Here is a 23,727-nt window from a genome sequence, read left to right as displayed (position 1 = left end):
CTTGCTGACTCCCTACAATTCAGAGAGATGTTAGAAATGTGTTCTAAGAGCCAATACATTTGATGTAATCTCCTTAGAATACATTTCTACATGATAAATAAGGGCAAGTTTATTTTGTTATTTTTTGTGTCGTGTCAAGAAACAAATGTCCAAGGTATGCTAAATAAGAGATAAAGTAATCTAAGGAAGATTAGATTTGGTAGACCTTTAATCTCTAACCTAAAGTCATCCCTTTCCTCTCCCTCCTCCGATTTCAAGATTTCGTCGGGTCGACTGATCATGGTGGTTTACCCAGCGACGGTTTTCATAGAGATGGTGACTGGAAATTCTCTATTTAGGAAACTGAAGGCGGAGGAGGGAGAGGAAGGAGGGACACAGAGAGAAAGAGGTTTGGTGGGATGGTTTTTTTTTTTTTTTTTTGGGTTACTTTTTGTTGTTGTTGTTGTATTATTTTATAGTTTTTAATTAATTTAAAAAATAAAGAAAATTTTGTATTAATTTTTAGCTATATATTTTATTTTCTTTAGTTTTCAAAAGGCTTATTTACCCCCACAAATATAGCATGCGCTACTCACATGACTAAATTTAATAGAAAATGTAACGGTAGGACCAATTTGTCGATTAATAAAGAGTTGGTGGACTATTTGAACGAATAATTTAGTTGAGGGACCAAAATGCAAGTCGCGTATAAGTTCGAGTTGTTTTTTTTTTTTTTACGTTTTTAGTAACCTTAATCTCCATCGTTTTGAGTAATTTTCATATTACTGCACCCCATTGAGTCTCCTAAGGAGAGCTTCTAGAATGCAAACTAGGGCTAGATCAGCCCTATTTTTCAGCTCTTCCAAATTTCTTTGGTCACCATTGGTGCTGATGACATTATTTTCTTAAATGAGGAAGACATTTTATCAGGAGAGATCTAGAAAGAGAGGGAATTCTTTATGCAAAGAATAGAGGCATCAAGAACACAAAGGAGACGAGAAATTGCACACAATTGTGAGGTTCAAGATTGTATTGAAATAGTTATTGTAATTTTTGTTTCTGATTGTATCAATGTATTGAGGCATTGGTTATGAAAAGTGGACAACAAAGAAGCCTGATCCCCTTCCTTCTCTTTTCTTAACATTTTTATTTACCCGTGCCATTAATTTATTTCAAAATGCCTAACAAGATAGTAGTGCCAAATTTTTTTAATTTGAATAATTCAATATCCACTAAAGTTGAAAAAAGAAAGATAAAAAATTTTAAATAAAAAAAACAGCAAAAAGAGAGGCCAATGACTTCAAACAATTAACCAGAATTAATTTATTCAATCCATTTTACCATTAGAACGATCCTTACCAAGTCAATCCACCTTATTGACGTTTTGCTAATTTTTTTTAACTCTAGAGTTTCGGAATAATAAATTTCTGGTATACATGCATGGTCAAATATATATCAGAATGAAGAGGGTTGAGGCTAATAAATTATGCAATAGAAGTCCCATGCATGCATATCACTTCATTTATTTGTAAGCATAATATGTAATAAACAATTAACATGTTTTCTAAACATGTTCTGAACTTATTGAATTAATATTGCTGCATGGTCATAACGGACTGAGAGCTATATAATCTAGTTAAGGATCAACAATGGGGTAAAGTTCATATCGAAAGTTACAACTCCCACCCACAACACGCCCACCTCGTTTCGCATCACAACAATTTGGTAGTTCGCTTATTGCATTATCAAGACACTTCTTACAATTGGAACTAGAGAGGTCCCATGTGCATTGAGTCAAAGCATATAGAGTTTCCGATGAGCTGAGCTCTAGCTCACCAGTAGCATAAAACTTTGGATTAGAAGAAGCTTTAGTAGATAACCCGCTTAACAATTCCTTAACTTTCGCATTGAACGGCATGGGATCATCTACTTCTTGGACATTCCACATATAAAACATGTTGTTGTTGTAGAAACAGCGTTTTATATATAATCAAAACTGATATTACAATCTCTTTATACACAGGAACATAAACGTAAACCTATCAGTTACTACAATCTAATAATAGCATAACAGCTGCCATATCAGTTACTACAATATAATAATAATAGCATAACAGCTGCAAGCAATTATATGCAGTCATAATTAAGATAACGGCCTAACATTCCCCCGCAAACTGGACACCGGATAGGTGACAAGTTTGGAAACAAGATGTTCAAAACGGTCAGCTGGTAACCCTTTTGTGAAGACATCTGCAAGCTGAAGTTGAGAAGGAACAAACTGAACTTTATGACTGCCAGAGGCGACCCGTTCACGGACAAAGTGATAATCAATAGCAATGTGTTTGGTACGAGCATGGAAGACAGGATTAGCGGCTAAGTATGTGGCAGACAGGTTGTCACAGTTAAGTAAAACCGGACGAGTAAGTGGACAACGAAGTTCAGTTACGAGACCTTGAATCCACAAAGTATCTGCACAGGCATAAGCAAGAGCTCGATATTTGGCTTCGGCACTAGAACGGGGAAACGGTGGGCTGCTTCTTGGCACTCCACGAAATGAGGTTGGGTCCCAAGAATACACAATACCCGGTTGTGGACCTACGAGTGTCAGGACAGCCAGCCCAATCTGCATCAGAATAGGCGACTAAGAAGGAACAGTCAGAAGACCTGCGAACAGGAAGGCCAACTCCAAGGGTGCCTTTTAGATAACGTAAAATCCGTTTGACAGCTTCAAAATGAACATCACTGGGTGACCCCATAAATTGAGAGACATGTTGAACAGCGTATGAGATATCAGGAGTAGGATCCGCAAGGACAGTACCATGGGTCCGAGAAAGAGTACCTTTGGAAGTCATGGGTGTAGAAACAGGTTTGCAGTCCAAGAGATTGCTACGTTTGAGAAGATCAACAGTGTATTTGTTTTGAGTAAGATGGATGGAAGTAGGGTGATAATGGACCTCCACACCAAGAAAATAATGCAAACGCCCCAAATCTTTTATGTCAAACTCAGCACCCAATTTGCGGAGAAAGGCAAGGAGATGAGAAGAATTACTGCCAGTGAGAATGATGTCATCTACATATAGCAACAAGATCATAACAGAACAGTGATCATGATAAATGAACATAGAAGTGTCAGCCTGACTTTGAGTAAAGCCAACACTCAGGAGGAAAGAACTAAACCGCTGAAACCATGCCCGGGGAGCCTGCTTAAGACCGTAAATGGCCTTATGAAGTTTACACACATGACTGGGCCGGTCAGGGTCAGCAAAGCCAGGTGGTTGCCGCATATAAACATCTTCGGATAGAGAGCCGTGCAAGAATGCGTTTTTGACATCGAGTTGCCGAAGAGGCCATCCAAAAGAAATAGCCAGACAAAGAACAGTGCGAACGATTGTGGGCTTAACCACAGGACTGAATGTATCAAAATAGTCGACACCAGATTGTTGATGGAAGCCTTTGGCAACAAGGCGTGCCTTATAACGTTCAATCGTGCCATCGGAGCGCCGCTTTATCCAGAAGACCCATTTGCAACCAACAGTATTGAGCGAAGGTGATGACGGCACCAAAGACCAGGTGCCCTGCTGAAGGAGGGCATGATACTCATCGAGCATGGCCTGTTTCCATTCGGGATAGCGAGAGGCTTGTGTGTAGCAGGTGGGTTCAACGTCTCTGTTGACCAAAGCAGAGAAAGCATGAGGAATGGGGTACCGAGTAGAAAAATTGGCATGATATTTGGGATTTGGCTTGACAATTACAGACTTGGATCGGGTGTGCATAGGACTGAGACGGGCACTTGGTGGTGGAGGAGCGATGACAGGTACATGAGAAGGAACAAGAGGAGACAACGACAAAGTTGGTGGAGAAGAGGCGGATACGGCTGGCTGTGAAGGAAGAGAAAGGCAGTCGGGTGGTGTTTGAGAACTTGGGTCCGAGGATGTGGATGAGACGGCTGGTGGTGGAGAAGAGGTGGGGACAGCAGTATGCTGGAGAAGGGAACGGCAGTCTGGTGGTGTTGGAGAACATGGGGCTGATGATGGGGGCTAGACGGCTGATTGGGGAGAAGAGATTTCGGCTGGTTGTGGAGAGATATGGTGAACGTGAAAAGAGTGAGAGGAAGTTGACCCAGATGTGGTGTTAGAGAACCGGGCTGTGTCTTGAGAATTGACAGCAGGAATGGGCCAAGCTGGTGGACTAGGAAGAAGGCCCACGGGGACCACAGCAAGGTCTGAGAGCTGAACAGGCTTAGAAACAGCAGCATAATAGAGTTGATCTTCATGAAAAATGACATGGCGAGAAACGTAGAGCCGACCTATAGGAGGATGGAGACAGCGGTAACCATGATGGCGATCACTGTAGCCAACAAAAACACACTGAAGAGAACGAGGTTGTAATTTGTTAGTTACATAATCTCCAAGATATGGGTAACAAATACATCCAAAAACACGAAGGAACGCGTAATCCGGGGAAATGCCAAATAATAACTTATAGGGGTCGTTTGGTATGGCGGACTGTCATGGACTGGACTAAATCCTGGGACTGTCTTGGATTAGCTCGGGTTGGACTAAGCTGGATTAAGTGCTGACCTACGTTTGGTGCTGCGTCGGACTAAGAAGCTGGATTGTAAAAATAGTGAAGACTTATGTTTGGTGCTGTGTGGGACTAACAATAATTATTTTATATTTAAAAATAATAATTTTTAAATAATTAAATGTAAGTTTTTTTGTTATTAGAATTACCAAATTGACAATATACATTTCTTTTTCTCCAAACCAAATTCACATGTACATTTCATATATGCAAAAGTTAGATATTTTTCATATATGCCAAAGTCATCTACATGACTCAGAAATTAGAGGTTTAGTTCGCTACACACAATTCTACCATTAATACATACAAATAAACATCCACAATTTCAAAATGAAACTAATAAGCCTCACAACCATGAACCATATGGCTTTAATGCTAGCAAAATATTATACAATTTGTGGTGTTTCCAAAATGAAGCCAATCTTATCAATGCATCATTTGTGGTGTTTCCAAAAAGATAGATGCATCAAACTTAGTTAGGCCATGTCCTCAAGCATTGTCACTAAGCAACTGCTCAACAAACACTTTCTTGATATCATCATCCAAAGACATGAATATAGATATGTTTTGTGGCTTCTCCAAAATGAGTTTTAGTGCTGCAATTTGATCTAAAGGAGAAAATCCCATTCTCTTGAGTTCTTTGGCAATATCAGATCGATCTTCATTACCTTTTATTATAGCCTCAGTCACCATTTGCATCCTTTTCCCAGAAGCTTCAAACAATTTCTCCAATACAGTCACAATCTTCTCTTCATCACTTGAGCTTGTAGCTCTTTTCCTCTTATTTTGACTGTTCATAGATTGGCTTCCTTCTATGTTTAAAGACATAGGAGATGCATCTTCCTGGACACAATTATCACTAGCATTAACATCATTATTGCTTTGCTCTTCCATCATGTCAGCGGGGGCTTCAGCTCTTTGTCCGTTAGCACGATCCTTTCCGAAGATATTAGAAAGTCTATCAAACAAAGGAAATGGTTTGCTCCTCCATTCGGCTGCTTCCTTGTGGTGCTATGATAAAACAAGGCACCACTTAGCTTATTTTCAATATGTTAAAGAAATAATAATAACAAAAGAAAGTTTAAAATCCACACTCATCAAACCCACTTGACATCATAATGTAAGCAAAATAGCAAAAATATATAATCATGTACCTGCACATAAGTTTCCCATGCATCATTACTGTCAACCTCAACACACTTTTTTATATCATTCCAAGCAAATCCACTTGTGTTTATCATGTCATAGACTATGCTATATTGCTTTTTCCACTTCTTCAATTTGGATTCAATATGAGGGCATGCCTTTAGCCCCGAATCAGGACATTTAATATTCAAAGCCTTCTCCATTTGGACCATAGTACCTGATTTGAAACTACCAGTCTCACAGCGTTGGCCTGCAGCCACAAAATCATCTAGCACGGTCAAAAACGAATCTTCTTCAAACTTGGACCATGACCGCCTAGTTCCTTTCTTTCCTTGTTCAAAGTTTTGACTGTTACCTTCACTTTCCATCCCTAAGAATAATCAACACAAATAAAATAATACCATAATCAATAATTGGAATTTGCAAAGAAAACATAACTTTATTTCAAGGCACGATTCTTCTTTAGTACATCACATAACCTTAAAAACAAAATGAAAAATAAAATCAGCAAACCAATTGATAAATTTTCTTTAATACCACAATCAATACATTGTTAAGGCCGAATTATCATGCCTCAAATACAAATTACAATCACATAAAAATGAAAACACCTTAAGAACTCAAACATAAATAACAAGAGTTGGCTAGTTATTCGCATTTCCTTGCCACTCATTATACATTTGGAACGCCAAGTCATTCCTCCAAGTAGTCCATTCATCCGATGCTCCAATGGTGCCAACCATATCACCTTCTATCACATTTTCCGTCTCTTCAATTTCATTTATTTCATACTCTAGTGGATCTCTAGACATCTCCCTCCTAATGAGATTATGTAAAAGACAACAAGCCGTAATTATTCGACATTGTGTCTTTATTGGATAAAAAGATGGACTCCTTAGTATGCACCATCTAGCTTTTAGCAACCCAAAGCAACGTTCTATTACGTTTCTTGCTTTAGCATGCTTCATATTAAAATATTCTTGATGATTTACAGGTGTATTTCCTTCTCTCCATTCCGATAGATGATACCGTGTTCCTCTATATGGTGCGAGAAATCCCTCACCATTTGTGTACCCACCATCTACAAGGTAATAATAACCTAATAACCAAAAATTAAAAATAAAAGAAGTCAATTCCTATTATTGTGTGGTAATTGTATAAACTTACAATTATTTATAAAGTGGACACTAGCTAATGGCCTTACCGGTAGGAACTCTTAATCCATTAGGCCTAGTTATGGCATCTCGAAGGACTCTAGAGTCGGATGCGGATCCCTCCCAACCCGGCAACACAAATATGAATTGCATATCACGTGAGCAAACGGCCAACACATTTGTTGCAATTTCTCCCTTTCTAGTCCGATATCTCGGTTTTTCGGTTTCAGCTACTCGCACTTTAATGTATGTTCCATCTAGTGCTCCCAAGCAATTCTATTAGGAAAAAAAAAGAAGGTAAACTTTCATTAAGTTTATATGCTGCACAGATCATAGAAAAGAAAGCCAAAGTATAATAAACATACCTTAAACCATTTCCATCTATGATCTGTGCAGTTATCACCTACAGGTTCCGGTACTCTCAATAGGCTACCTTGTAATCTTAAAATGCCTTGTAACACGGAATTGAAGTACCTACTAATAGTCTCTCCTGATCGAACAAATCTATTTCTAATAGTACGATTCTTAACATGATGAGCAAGCATATGCAAGAACATACATACTTGCTCCTCCACAGTCACCAAACCGTCATTCTTTAACCTTCCATCCGTGCGAAGCAAATCACATAATAAACCAAATGTCTTTAAATCCATTCTTAGTTCACTCACACATTCTCTATCATTGCCTAATATACTGTTCAAATAACGTAATCGATTCTCATGTCTAACAAACGAACGGTTATTGAGGGAACGTCTTTCTAAAAGTCTTCGATTTCTTCTCATATTTTTTAGCATCATAAGCACAAGAATCGTGCAAGCACACATGGTCTCTAAATGCCACATCTCCAACAATAATAACAACAACATTCGTCTTTGATCCATATCTATTAATCCAAAAAGAAAAGAATTATTCCACTTAACCAATCCTACTGAAAGTAAAATAACCCCAAATTGAACACAAAAAGTTTCATATATGCAAATAGAAACAGTTTAATTAATGCAAAGCCATAATTAATACCATTCGCAAAGTATGGAAAATTCACCCCATAGACCAAAAATTATCAACCAATGTGTGCCTAATACCACAACAAATATGAAGAAAAAAGTTCTAGGATTATTTCACTTTTGGCCAAAAGATGCTGTTGCTGATTAACACCAAAAGCATATTCAAAGATTCTCTCCAACCAAAAACTGTAAAACCAAAAGCATATTCTGTATCAACCAAAAACTGTAAAACCAAAAGCATATTGAAAGATTCAAATAGCAGTTATATGAGCATATTCTGTATCAACCAAAAACTGTAAAACCAAAAGCATATTGAAAGATTCAAATAGCAGTTATATGAGCATATTCTGTATCAACCAAAAACTGTATAGTGTTTTCTGCTATGATGTTTGAAATATAAATGGACTTTGTTTTAAATCTTTCATTGTTGCTTCTGCGTGGGGTTGGTTTGGAAGTGAGATGCGCAGCAAAGAGCAATTTGTGTATTTATCTGCATATGTATATATAACAACAATGACATGATGATGATGCTCTTTTCATTTTAATTAAATAACTGACCGTGTACTAATCAAGGGGGAAAAAGAACTGATAAACTAAGTGTACTTTTAAGCTTATTACAAGCAATTAAAAATACACGTGAAGTCACAACACACATCACAAGAAGTCAAGAAATCATCATCACTACACAAACAACACACAGGCCTGCAGAAAACAGATGCAGAATTTCTGAAGTACTTGGCCTTTTTTGACCTTTTTATTTCCAAATATTTTAACTATGAAAAAGCTGAATCTAACCATGTTCAACTTGCCAACGCAACGAATATGATCAACACAAATCATGGCAGAGAGATTGCTAATTGCTCGTAAAGTGATATTCATGCAGGATGCAAATTGCTCTGTCAAATGACATATACACTTCAAATATTGATGCCCAATAATAATTAAAATTGAAAAAACAGGTCATATGCGATAAATTGCTCTTTCAAATGACATATACAAACTGAAACAGTAAGTTCAATAAACTCAAGATTCATGCCAAAAGTCTACTTTACTTCTGAATTTCTAGGTTTTCTGAAATACCCAATTGCAAATTAATTGCCAATTAACATCATGTATACATATGTCACTACAGATTCTACGAAAATTAGAGAAGAGAAGAAGAAAATAACAAAGAAAAGGAAGGAGAGATTCTCAGAGCACAATCAAAACTGTTGAGGAAACAGTCACAATCAAGAGATGGAAGAAGGAATAAGAGAGGTATCCAAAGGGAAAGACCAGAAAAACTTGCCTGCGTCAAGATTCGAAGAAGAGGTTGAGTCGCAGAGACGGAGTCGCAGAGACGGAGTCGTAGAGAAGGAGTCGCAGAGAAGGAGTCGCAGAGTCGGGCGTGTTCAATATAGCGAGGGCTTATTTTGCGAACCCATTTTGAGCTTCGCTGTATAAGGAGAACGAGGGAAGCGTTTTTTTAATTGTTGGACTCTACTATCCCATTTAAGTTAGTCCCCTTGCTAACCAAACATGGGCTTCAGGTCCAATATAGCACAGTCCCATTCAGTGAGCCATACCAAACATGCCCATAGAGAGAAGTCCCTTTAAGGATAGGGGTTGGAAGTCGATTAATCAAAGAAACTGCCGTACAAAATGCTTCGACCCAAAGATTGTGAGGCATATGAGCAGTGTGTAAGAGAGTACGACCCATATCAGCAATATGACGATGTTTTCGCTCTGCTAACCCATTTTGTTGGGGTGTATGAGGACAAGAAAAACGATGCACAATGCCATTAGTAGCACAAAACTGTTTAAATTGCAGGTTATCATATTCCTTCCCCCCATCACTCTGAAATTGTTTGATAGACATGGAGAATTGAGTTTAAACATACATAGCAAAAGTAGAAAAAAGACCAAAAACTTCAGATTTAAGACGCATAGGGAAAATCCATGAATAACGAGTGTAATCATCCGTAAACAAGACATAATATCGATATCCAGAAACAGAAACAACAGGAGACATCCACACATCGGAATGGATTAAAGCAAATGGCTTAGTAGAGCAATGGTCATGAGACGAAAAGGAAAGTTTTATTGATTTAGATAACGCACAGTGGCTACAAGGGGAAGATGATAAACGACAAAGAGAACCTAATAAGGACCGAGAAACAAGTGTGCGAAGAACTTTATTGGAGGGATGACCAAGACGACAATGCCACAAAGAGTACGACGCGACGATAGAAGAAAAAGCTTGCTTGGAACTGGACAACAGCATTGGAAAGATAGGATAAAGACCATCCTTACATAGGCCCTGAAAGAGAACAACACCACGCTGTAAGTCACGAATTTGGTATCCCCAAGGAAAGAAGGTAATACTAACATTCAAATCACGAGTAAACTGAGCGACAGATAAAAGATTTTTATGAAGGGAAGGAACACAGAGAACATCAGAGAGACGAAAGACAAAGGAACCAGAAGAAAAGGAAAGGTTACCAGAATGAGTGATGGGGAGGGTGTCACCATTACCAACAACAACCTGATCCGAAGCAGCATACGGAGTGCCGGAGTGGAATGTCCGCGCATCATGGGTCATGTGATTGGTGGCACCGGAGTCCAAATACCAGTTAGGATCAGAAGTGGACGCAACATGCATGCCAGCGAAAGCACAAGGATAAGGGCACTTGGCTTGAACATGACCAAGTTGCTGGCAATTCCAGCATTGAATTGACTGGCGAGAGGGTGGAGGACCCAAAAGACCTTGAGAGAAGGAGGAAGGACGGGGAGCACGGTGAGAAGGCTGGCCCAGGCTAGAGAAAAAACGGGCTGAAGACGGACCACCAAAGGGACGAGAGGATTGGTCACACGGATGAGGGTGGCGAGGGCCACGGGGGAAGCGAGCAGCTACAAAAGCAGCAGGGGAAGCCACAGGAGCCATCTGAGCCGCCAAGGCCTGTTGCCCTTCAAAAGCAAGAAGGCTAGTGCGGAGGTCTGAGAAGGATGGAAGTGGTGGGAAATTCAAAATTGCCGTCACAATCATTTGGTAGTCAATACCCAGACCACGAAGCACATAAGTAACCAGATCAGAGTTGGAGACAGGTTCCTGGATTGCAGTGAGTTCATCAGCCAAACTCCTGGCCTGAGCAAGGTAGTCGGAGATGGATTTGGAACCTTTGGTAATAGAGAAGAGGCAAAATTTGAGCTGGGCAGAATTGGCAAGGGATTGTTGGGAGAAATTTTGTTTGAGACAATCCCAAATTTCCTTCGAGGTGGAGAACCCAATAACTTGGGGAAGAACACTCTCAGACAGCGTAGCACGAAGAATACTAATTAGGCTTTGGTCAGTTTGAAACCAAGAGACATAGTCAGGATTGGCCAACGACGGAGTAGAGGATTCAGACTTATCAGAAGAAGGAAGCGCAGGGGAGGGGCAAGGATGAGAGCCATCAACAAAGCGCCAAAGATTCTGGCCGAGTAAGAAAGGTTTGACCTGGCTTTCCCATACAAGATAGTTGGTATCAGATAGTTTGACAGAGACAAGGTGAGAGATATTGGGAATGGAGATAGTGGGAACACTGCTTGAAGCCATCGAAAGAAAGAAAAAGAAAAGGAAAAAAAAAAAAAGAAAGGAAAACTTTAGGCTCTGGATACCATGTAGAAACAGAGTTTTCTATATAATCAAAACTGATATTACAATCTCTTTATACACAGGAACATAAACGTAAACCTATCAGTTACTACAATCTAATAATAGCATAACAGCTGCCATATCAGTTACTACAATATAACAATAATAGCATAACAGCTGCAAGCAATTATATGCAGTCATAATTAAGATAACGGCCTAACAGTTGTTATCAACTTTCCCAGCAAAATTCACATTTGAGTACTTGAACAGGCAGTTGTACCATATTATGGCTCCTTTTCTACTAGGGCAGCGCTCACCAAGCTCTTTGCTTGCTTCAACGAGGTCTTGCAATCTTGGCTTGAGACATCCCCACGACATAGGGCTAGCCCATTCGCTTGGTTTTGACCTTCACCAGTTGATCCAAGGCCAAATCCAGTAGGAGGAACTTCTGTGTACAGAAGATTGAACAACTGAATCAAGTTAGCACCTTATGGGCTATTGGCAGTGTACTTTTCTTTGCTGAAACAAATATGGAAAAGTGGTGAAGCACCAAGCGCTGCATGGTGTAAAAGACAGAAGAGTAAGAAACAGAGAGGGATTGATTTGGAGAAGAACATTTGGCTGAAACTCAAAGTTGGTAATTTGTTCCGTTTATTTATGCTTCTGTCCAAAACACACTATAAATACACATTTAGGAAGTTTCTAAAAGTACCGGTTATGTATGGCCTATTTGAAATTGCTGACTTTTTAAAATGGGAACCTAGTAAAAAACAAATTAAAGTCGGCCGCGAATGAAAAGTCAAATCTGGAACAATCAAATTTTCAAGGCATTCTATTATAATGACAGTTATTCTCAACACGCAACCTCACGTGGTATCATTCAAGTGTAATATATAGACAACATATATTAGATGAAGTGGGAGTAAGTGGAACTACTCCAAGAGAGGTTTTATGGATAACAACAAAAATCAAACATATATATCTAACTTGTTTTATAAATACCCCAACATGTAGTAGCCTATTAAAGTCCAAAGAAGTCTTAAGTCTTTATGAATTTAGTTACACGGTATCAATAAACATACATATTAAAAATTAAAATAGGTACACTTTTAAGTATGTTGTTGGACATACTTTCATTTTGATAAGAATAATGCTACTCTTACCATATTTGTATACCACATCTTTATACCGTTTTATGTGGCAGCTGAGGTGGACAACCACATCAATTAAAATTATTTAATATTTTCTTTTCTTTTATGATCTATTCCAATATTTATTTTTCTAATTGTCTTTATTAAAATAAACTTTATTGATTTAATTGATGTGGCTGATAATATGGACATGTCATTATCAAAGAATAATGCTACTCTTACCACATTTGTATACCACATTCCCATATCACCTTATGTGACAGATGAGGTAGATAGCCACATCAATTAAATCAATGAAGTATATTTTAATAAAGAAAGTTTAATTAACAGTATTTTTTTTAAGTGTTAATATATCATAATAAAAAAGAAAATATTAAATAATTTTAATTGATGTGGCTATCTACCTCATCTGTCACATAAGGTGATATGGGAATGTGGTATACAAATGTGGTAAGAGTAGCATTATTCTTTGATAATATGTGCTTTTTGGTTTCATTTAATATGTATTTGTTTATGTTAAAGCTTATTGGAAATTAACATTTACCCCTGCACTTGAAGTCTCCAAGTTCGATTTCCCCCTCACTCAATATCGCTTATTAAAAAAGAAAAAACCTTATTGGAAATTAGTCAATGGAATTATGAATTAGCATGTTCTAAAAAAAAAAAATTTAAAAGCAATAATCTAAACTATAAGGAGGAGGAGGGTTTAAACTCGAGACCACCAGTCTGCAAGTTAAGGCATTTTTCCACTCGGCTAGATCCCGTTGGTGAACTAGCATGGTTTATATGATTTAAATTTTAAGCTAATAATTTTAGCTAACCCACCTGTTGAAAAATTTATGGTTCCGTCCTTACGTGAGAGCATGTATGGTTGGTTAACCCGACACGTGGATAGCCAACTCTAATACTATAAAGGAAGTTGGATTTCACTCGAAACCAAGCAGGTGCTGCGCATTAACGATAAAACTAATTGCGGTGAAGTTGATCTCAGCCTGTCCTACGTTTGCTTTTTCTTTAATTGCTATAAGCCAAAGTGGAAGTTTACACATTGCCGACGTAGAAAAGTAAAAATGGCTAATGCAATGCCAAAATATTCATAGAATGAAGCTCATCAGCAGCCCGACGAAAGAGAAAAACTAAGGGCTCACCTCCACTAAATATCTTCGTTAGCAATTAAAAAAATTATATTCTAGGAAATGGATTGTAGGGGTTTCTTGTGCGGTGTTGCCTTCAAATTTATATAGGCAATCTTCTAGATGGAAGTTGAAAAAGGTTGCTCTGGAGGTTGTCTTCTTGCAAAGGAAAGGTGTTTTTTTTTGGAAAGTGATTGATGTCATATTGGCCAAGTCTGGTTGGATGTACTGTTGTGGGTATAATGTATTGAACCAACACATGCATCATGAATGTTGTTGGAACTTAAACCGACCTCACCTACTCAGACCAAAAAAACCAATCTCACGCCCAACGGCTAGGTTTACTCTCTTATCAATCCACCACCCTTTTAAAATTCTAGAAATTTCTATTCATCTTTTATACACTTCAGTTCTTTCCTATTGTTGAGGTTGATTGTTGTCTTTTGGGTTTTCTAGGCAAGTGGAGTGCCGTCCAACACGGAAATTTTTAATGAAACCAAGGAAGAGAGGCCTCTATATGCACCCTATGCTTGTTTGTCAAATCTTCCCTTTTTCCGTCAATTGTTACTAATGCATCTGTACTTGACAATTGGACATTTTAAGTTATGATACAGCAAATCGTAAGTAATATAAGAAATTTAACAATTCTCTTATTTTGTTTAGATTTTAACAATAAAAGTTAGAAATACTTTATAACCTTGGAAATTTGGATTAACTAGAGTAAACCCCCCAAATTATGAGGGCAATTACAAACTCATACCCAATGTTTATTGACTTGTTTGACTAGTACACAAACTTTACAACACCTTTCAAAAGACACCTATTACCCAATTTATTAGTACATCCGTTAAATGTTGACGTGACAAATGTAAATTTTATTTTCTATGCTGACATGGCACAAAAAAAAAAATCCTTTAAAAAGTATAAAAAAAAATATTAAAAACTAACCCACAAGCCCCATACACCGCCAGCCGCTCTCACCAATGCACCCCTAGGGATCAGTTCTCTATCCCCATCCGGAACATCCATGACAAACACCACCCTTAACCCAACCACCACACGACCGTACGTACCAACCTCCCCCGCCCTCATGTTCAGCGACCCATCATAACTCTCAATCTCAGTCTCAGTCTTAGTCTCTCTTTCGCTCTCTAGTACTAAGAGAGACAAAACCCATATTTAAACGAGTGAGACAAAAATTACAAAACCTAAAGTTATCCCTTTCTTTTTTGCCGACTCCCTGCAATTCACAGAGCTGTTAGAAATGTGTTCTAAGAGCCAATACATTTGATGTAATCTCCTTAGAATACGTTTCGTATATGATAAATAAAGGGCAAGTTTATTTGGTTATCTTTTGTATCGTGTAAAGAAACAAATGTCCAGGGTATGCTAAATAAGAGATAAAGTAATATGAAGAAGATTAGATTGGAGAGACCTTTAATCTCTAACTGTAGTATCTCAAATGTTTATAATCATAAGATTATCAAATGGCCACTAATAAACCGTCAAGATTAGCACATATTATGTATGCTCAATTAGGAGGATGGTTAGTCTCAAAGCATTTGCGGAGATGACTTTAATACAAGTATGTGGGTGCTCATTGGTGAATGAATACATTGAACGCAATCAATTGAAGTCTCGTATGGAGTTTTATTTACATGTCAAATGAGAACTCATAGTTGCAATAATTCAAATTAGTCTTTAGACCTGAGGCATCATGGTTGTCTTGTGATGTGTTATTGATCTTTGATAGCATGCGAAGCAAGTCGTAAAAGATTTTTCAAATGTGTTATTGGGATCTCTTATTTCATCATGGGGGCAATAAGGAATGTCTATCTTTAATAAAGAAGGAGAATGTTTCAAGATATGATTCAGTTTTCAAGTTGCATACCAAACAAATTTTTGAACCTTAAAAAATGAATTTGAGAACTCCTTAAGAAAAATCAAAGTTTTTGAGTTCCATACTTGAATAGGATACCAATCGCCCCCTAAATTTTCCCCCAAGGAAACGCATTCTTCTAACCCCATAAAATGACACATCAATATCAAACCACAACTGGGAGCAAACACTTTTTTGGTCCAGCTGCTGTACTTGTGGATAATGCAAGGGCTACCCTTTTTCTTTTCTTTTAAGGGTATGAAATTATGGGTTCACTATATCTATTAGGCTAGGTATTTAAAAAAATTTCAAATTTTGGTTTGGACTATAGCCCTATTTAGTCAGGCCCAAATATAAATCATATGATCATATAAATCCATGTGGTCCTTTTCAATCTTCTAAAATCTTATGATATAATCTTTAAAATTCAAAAGTTAAAAATCCTGATGATACAATTCCATCAATAAAATCCTATAAGTCATTACATTCTGATTAAATCCATTGGATTTTTTTTAATCCTTAAATAGTCTTAAATATCTCTTTTTGTCTCTGATTGTATCAATGTATTGATTATAAAAAGTGGATATGAAGAAGCCTGATACAAAAGTTTAAGGGAGGGGATGCCCCATCTCAGGGCTAGGGCATACTAAGGCCTCTTTGAGGACTTATCGAGGGTCTTAACCCCTTTTTTTTGTTTTTACAGATTACCCACTAACAGGGATTGTCGGGAACGGGACTCAAACATAGGCCTTGATAGTGAAGAGAACGATCCTTACCAATTCGACCAACCCTTATTGGTGCTTTGCTCATTTTTTTTAAACTCTGGAGTTTCGGAATAATAAATTTCTGGTATACCTGCATGGTCAAATATATATACAGAATGAAGAGGGTTGAGGCTGATAAATTAGGCAATAGAAGTCCCATGCATATCACTTCATTTATTTGTAAGCATAATATGTAATAAACATTTCAGATTTATAACAATTAACATGTTTTCTAAACATGTTCTGAACTTATTGAATTAATATTGCTGCATGGTCATAACCGACTGAGAGCTATATAATCTAGTTAAGGATCAACAATGGGGTAAAGTTCATATCGAAAGTTACAACTCCCACCCACAACACGCCCACCTCGTTTTGCATCACAACAATTTGGTAATTCGCTTATTGCACCATCAAGACACTTCTTACAATCGGAACTAGAGAGGTCCCTCGTGCATTGAGTCAAACCATATAGCGTTTCTGATGAGCTGAGCTCTAGCTCACCAGTAGCATAAAACTTTGGGTTAGAAGAAGCTTTAGTAGATAACCCGCTTAACAATTCCTCAACTTTCGCATTGAATGGCTTGGGATCATCTACTTCTTGGACATTCCACATATAAAACCTGTTGTTGTTATCAATTTTCCCAGCAAAATTCACATTTGAGTACTTGAACAGGCAGTTGTCGTACCATATTATGGCTCCTTTTCTACTAGGGCAGCGCTCACCAAGCTCTTTGCTTGCCTCAACGACACAAGTCTTGCAATCTTGGCTTGAGACGTCCCCACGACATAGGGCTAGCCCATTCGCTTGGTTTTGGCCTTCACCAGTTGATCCAAGGCCAAATCCAGTAGGAGGAACTTTTGTATACAGAAGATTGAACAGCTGAATCAAGTTAGCACCATATGGGCTATTGGCAGTGTAGTTTTCTTTGCTGAAACAAAAATGGAAAAGTGGCGAAGCACCAAGCGCTGCATGGTGTAAAAGACAGAAGAGTAAGAAAAAGAGAGGGATTGATTTGGAGAACATATTGGCAGAAACTCAAAGTGGTTAATTTGTTCCGTCTTCTGTCCAGAACACACACTATAAATACACATTTAGGAAGTTTCTAAAAGTACTGGTCATGTATGGCCTAGTTGAAATTGCTGACTTTTTAAAGTGGGAACCTAGTCAAAAACATGAGCTGCCGAATTTATCTTTGAAATTAAATAATGCTCTTGTACAATTGGATGGGGATACAAATGATGCTCAAAGACAAATTAAAGTCAGCAGCGAATGAAAAGTCAAATGTGGACAACAATCAAATTTATAATGACGGTTACTCTCAACATGCACCCTCACATGTGGTATTACTCAAGTGTAATACATATTGGTTGACTTGGGTGCAATAGCGGAATCCAAAAGAGGTTTTGGGGATAACATTAAAAATCAAACATATATCTAACTAAATAGCCCAATATATACTAGCCTATTAATTAAAGTCCAAAAAGGTTTTAAGTCTTTATGAATTTAGTTGCACGGCATCAATAAACATACACATTAAAAATTAAAATAGGTACACTTTAAGTATGTTGTTGAACATATTTTCATTTTGATAATATATGCTTTTTGGTTTCATTTAATATGTATTTGTTTATGTTAAAGCTTATTGGAAATTAACATTTACCCTTGCATTTGAAGTCTTCAAGTTCGATTTCCCCTTCATCCAATATTGCTTATTAAAAAAGAAAAAAAACTTATTGAAACTTAGTCAATGGAATTATGAACTAGTGTATTTTTAAAAATTAAAAAAAAAAAAAACAAGCAATAATCTAAACTACAAGGAGGAGGAGGGTTTAAACCCAAGACCACCGGTCTGCAAGTTAAGGCATTTTTCCACTTGGCTAGACCCTGTTGGCGAACTAGCGTGGTTTTTATGATTTAAATTTTAAGCTAATAACTTTGGCTAAAGCACCCGTTGAAAAATTTATAATTCTGTCCTTACATGAGAGCATGTATGATTGTTTAATCCGACACGCGGATAGCTAACTCTAATACCATAAAGGAAATTGCGATTTTACCCGAAACCAAGAAGGTGCTGTGCATTAACAATAAAACTAATTGCGCTGAAGTTTATCTCAGCCTGTCATACGTTTGCTTTTTCGCTAATTGCAATAAGCCAAAGTGGAAGCTTGAATCTCATTGCCGACGTAGAAAAGTAAAAATGGCTAATGCAATGCGCGACAAAAGACAAAAACTAAGGGCTCACCTCCACTAAATATCTTCGTTAGGAATAAAAAAAATATATATATATATATATATATATATATATTCTAGGAAATGGATTGTTGGGTTTCTTGTGCGGTGTTGACCTCAAATTTATATAGGCAATCTTCTAGATGGAAGTTGAAAAAAGTTGCTCTGGAGGTTGTCTTTTTGCAAAGGAAAGGTGTTTTATAAAATTCAAATTTTTGGAAAGTGATTGATGTCATATTGACGGCCGCCGAATCGTGTGAGTGAACCAATTGGCCAAGTCTAGTTGGATGAATTGTGGGTATTTAATACAGGATTCTTGTAGAAATGTCATCTAAACTTATACTTCACTTTCAATTTGTCATCTTAAAAAAAAAATTTAAGAGAAATGTCACCTTAATTTTTCAAAATTCATGGATTGTCATCTGACTTTAACATCATCCAATTTTCTGTCTATTTTAATGGTATTTTAGTCTTTTTATTTTCAAGGAAAAGAGAAAAAAAGAGACCTCTCTCTTACTTTCTCCCCTAACCCCCCAACCCCACCCGCCCCCCCCAAAACACATCGCATAGGACCGCCTCCCCCTTCCCCACTTTTTTCTTTTCTTTTTGGCCTACTTTTCCATTGTGTTTATGTTGAAGGATCTAAAGTTTGCCTGGTCACCATCTGTTATGTAGGCTACTGAATTATTGGTTTGGGTGGGTTGAGGGAATTTGTGTGTGGAGGGTAGGTGCTCCTATTGTGCAAAAACACTCCAAGACCTTGTCATTGGTGGACTATGCAACGGCACACACACAAACTCCTTGAGAATAAAACACACACCACGAAGGGAGTAAAACAAACACACAAGGTCACAAATATTTATAGAGCTTCGGTCGCCTACGTCTTGTTGGTGATCCACCCAAGAAATGCACTAGTATGTAAGAACAACTTTGGTTACAACTGAACCCCCTTAGCTCTCCCAAGAACCCTAGATCTCTTTTTTCTCCCCTTGCTCAAACCATTTGATGCCCTTGTAAACACTCAAGAATTCACCTTTGAATTTTGTCATGTGTTACATCTTCTCTTCTCCCCTTTGTTAATCTAACCCTAATCGTCCTATTTATAATGTATAGGACTTTAGTTACAAGTTAACTAGGAATAGGAAACATACAAGACCATAAAGCAAGGAGAAAATCTGTCCAAATCTCGTCAGGAAATCGCACAACACGCGCAATCCTCTTGAGCACTTGCAAAATCATCCCTTAGCCGTTCGAGCGCTTGCAGCTTCCAGTCGAGCGCCAGTGATTCTTCTTCTCTAGCCACTGCATCTTCTTGCAGCCCTTTGGTTCCTTCTTTCCTCCTGCATCATGGTGAGCCAAAACTTCAACATTTCCATGGTAGAGAGCGAAGGAGGAAGGGGGAATGGATTTCAAGGTTGGCTAGGTTGGTTGGAGCCTCCAGTGGCGCTCATGGATGGGGGAAGGGGATATATATATGTATATATCAATTTTAATTGTTTAAAAGATATACAATTTTTTATATAATGATTTTTCCATTTTTAAAATACCCTTGAAAATGGAAAGATTAAAATACCCTTAAAAATGGATAGAAAATTGGATGGTGTTAAAGTCAGATGACAAATCATGGATTTTGAAAATTTTAGGTGACATTTCTCTTAAATTTTTCTTTAAAGTGACAAATTGAAACTGAGATATAAGTTCATGTCAACTGTCGCATTAGCCTTATGAAAAATGTGCTTAATATAAACTCGGGTAAAAGACCTTAATAAATGCTATTTATATTCAACAATTGAATGAACATTCCATTCCATGGAGTCTAACTTTCCTTTTTAAGTATTTAGGCTTATTTATTGATATGCCTCTTATGCTTTATCGAAAATCTCAGTTTATCTCAGGTAAGGTCCTGGGTTCGAGTCCTAACATCCATGTAATGTATGTAAGTTTAGTATGCTATTGTCCCTCTTAATAGGAAAGGTCCTCAAAATAAATAAATAAATAAATAAATAAATCTCAATTTACCTCATGAGTTTACAACTGGGTCAATATGGGTGTGCTATTATTGTGTGTCTCGCATTGCCCCATTCCATCAAATTTCTCAATAAAACCGTTATATTGTTGACATGGCATGAGTATTTTAGTATTTTAGCTATTAAAATATTTTAAAATCTAAAATAAATATAAAAAAACAGTTATAAATATTTTAATTTCTTTTTACAATTCAAATAATTCTCAGTTTTATAAATTAGTTATTAAAAAAAACAACAATAGAAAAGAAAATAACTTTCTCAAAACTGTTTAGAAAATAAAAAACACCAACAACTTCCCAATAGATTCAACCTTCACCCTCCTCTACCCAGCCACCAACTCCACCACCCACCAACCTCTCTCTCTCTCTCTCTCTCTCTCTCTCTCTCTCACGCTCCGGACCCTAGGGTTGGTGAAAGTCCCGCGCCTAGTGCGTGAGAAAATAAAAATAAATAAATAAATAAGCCGAAACATGGGTTTAAAATAAACTTCTCTTACAAAAATAACTCCAAAATTTTACAACTTTACAATAAATATATAAAGCTCTATCACTCTCATCTAATTCAGCCTCAATTGGTTTAGTTCTTATCTTGCCCACTAATTTCCTGTAGCCAGTCCCGAATCACCCAATAAAAACCATGTGCACTATGGGATCCCTGAGATCTAGTACCTGCCAAGAGTTAGACTCAGCTACACAAAAAATCATTCCCACTACCCTCTTTTCCACCATTATTTTCTCAACCCAAGAACTCCAAGTAATTATAATATTACGCATAATATAGTGCTCACGAAATTTAATTAAATCCATCTTTGTAAACGGCTCCCCAAGAAATCCCTACCATGATACCAAAGCTTTTACTAAAAATGTAAGGTGTTTCCCAATATTCCACCACATCCACAAACTCAGTCTCCCACTCTTCTTTTTTAACCATTCTTCTTCTCTCTATATTTCTTTCTAATTTCTCATGTTTTGAAACTATAAGGTTGTGCTCCTATTTATAGTGGTTATAGGGATAGGATAAACTTCAATATTAAAAGGATAAGAACATCCAAATTTATCTAAAAGATAAATATCTTAACAAGATAAAATCACCCAAGTTTATCCAAAAGATAAATATCCTAACAAGATAAGATCATACAAGTTTATCGAAACGATAAATATCTTAAAAAGATAATATCGTCCAAGTTTATCTAAATGATAAATATATTCTTTTATTAGTTTAAAATACGGGTCTTCACACACACACACACACACACACACACACACACACACACTCTCTCTCTCTCTCTCTCTCTCTCTCTCTCTCTCTCTCTCTCTCTCTCTCTCTCTCTCTCTCTCTCTCTCTCTCTCTCTCTCTCTCTCTCTCTCTCTCTCTCTCTCAACCCTCTTCGCCAACAAAACCCAACACCTTCACCCCAAAATGTTTTTGTATTCATTCATATTTCTTGTGCAGTGTGTAGTACAATATATACAGCTTTAGTGATAAAATAATAAGAGGTAATAAAGATCATACACTAATATACAAAGATCTAGTTGTCTACTTGAGATATAAAGCGGATTTTGGTGGAGGTGTATTAGTGGTGAGTAATTAACTTTGTTTCGAGATATGATACTGGTGGAAGCTGTGATAACTCTTTAATACGCCCCCACAAGATGGTGGCCCCATCAGAGACACCAATCTTGGATTTGAGTAAATGAAAACGTTGACGAGACAAACGCTTGGTCAAAGCATCAGCTAATTGATCAATAGTAGAAACATAAGAAACTTGAAGAAGGCCACGAGTCACATGATCACGAACAAATTGAAAATCTATTTTGAGGTGTTTCATACTGGAGTAAAGAACATGATTAGCACAATAGAAAGTAGCTCCAACATTATCACAGGAAATAGTGGGACTGGTAGGAAGTGAGACACCAAGCTTGCCAAGTGAGGATTGAATCCAGGCCAATTCAGCAGCAATGCAAGCGATGGCACAATACTCAGCCTCAGTAGAGGAACGAGCAACAGATAGTTGTTTGCGGGAACTCCATGAGATTAAATTTCCACTAAGATAAATAAGATAACTAGTGGTGGAGCTGCGATCATCACGATTACCGACCTAGTCCACATCAGAATAGGCTTGTAAAGTGGGAGTAGACGAACAACAAAGAAACAACCCATGATAAAAAGTGCACTTTAGATAACGAATAAGTCTCTTGAGGGCCTACCAGTGAAGTTGAAAGGGTTGATGCATGAATTGAGAAAGCTTGTTAATAGCAAATGCAATGTCAAGATGAGTAAGGTTGAGGTACTGCAGACCACCAACGAGTTGTCGAAACATGGCATCAGTTGGAGGAGAACCATCATGAAGGGTCAGGGGATCAGAGGTAGACATTGGGGTGCTGACCTCTTTAGCGCCATCCATACCAGCTATAGCTAAAAGGTCCCTGATGTATTTGTGTTGGGAAAGAAATAATCCACTAGCAGTAGGCACGATCTCAACACCAAGAATGTTAAGAATCAAAACACAAATAAAAGAGTACACAACAGTTCTGGGAATGACATTGCTCTTATTGAACAATCTAGGCTCATAAATAGCCTTCTACAATCTTAACAGAATGAGAAAAACCAGCTCACGTTTACAAATAATCAACGTGATAAATGCAACTAAACAAGTACCCTAAAGACCTGGGCTTATACAAACTGAATACAAAAACTTATCTGAATCCCTAATAGAAACCTAAACTTTCTCTTCATTCCCTACCTTAAACTAGTTCCCAACTGCAACTATTTTAATTCAGGAACTTGGCAAACCCCCAACTAACTCCGAGACCTCTAAAACGCATCCAATGTGCAGGGCTTTGTCATCACATCTGCCAACTGATCATGTGTTCCACAATAAACCAACTCCACTGCTCCTTCTTGTGTGAGATCACAAAGAAAATGGAAGCGCACATCAATGTGCTTGCTTCAACCATGTAACAGGGTTTTTTGATAGTTTAATTGTGGAACTATTATCACAAAGAATTGTAGTACACTTACTTTCCCTCATACTCAGTTTCTCAAGTATCCTCTTCATCC

At 37.5% G+C, this 23,727-nt stretch overlaps 2 protein-coding genes and 1 pseudogene across 2 annotated transcripts; all 3 read right to left on the bottom strand.

Annotated features, from left to right (window-relative positions):
* LOC109947839 lies at window positions 1,548–12,097 on the bottom strand (annotated as a pseudogene).
* On the bottom strand, window positions 4,773–8,002 carry LOC109947838 (protein ALP1-like). Its single transcript, XM_020559037.1, has 4 exons — window positions 7,229–8,002; window positions 6,914–7,139; window positions 5,718–6,808; window positions 4,773–5,574 (listed from the first exon to the last, which is right to left on the bottom strand). The coding sequence occupies exons 1-3, from the start codon at window positions 7,742–7,744 to the stop codon at window positions 6,354–6,356; spliced, it is 1,197 nt and encodes a 398-aa protein (XP_020414626.1). The 5' UTR covers window positions 7,745–8,002; the 3' UTR covers window positions 4,773–5,574; window positions 5,718–6,353.
* LOC18783202 (cysteine-rich repeat secretory protein 38) lies at window positions 16,548–17,464 on the bottom strand. The gene has a single exon (XM_020560226.1). It carries the CDS (start codon window positions 17,432–17,434, stop codon window positions 16,712–16,714), a length of 723 nt encoding a protein of 240 aa, XP_020415815.1. The 5' UTR covers window positions 17,435–17,464; the 3' UTR covers window positions 16,548–16,711.

The sequence above is a fragment of the Prunus persica genome, chromosome G3 (genome assembly GCF_000346465.2).
Source record: "Prunus persica cultivar Lovell chromosome G3, Prunus_persica_NCBIv2, whole genome shotgun sequence".
Lineage (NCBI taxonomy): Eukaryota > Viridiplantae > Streptophyta > Magnoliopsida > Rosales > Rosaceae > Prunus > Prunus persica.
This window is presented reverse-complemented; position numbering and strand designations above follow the sequence as displayed.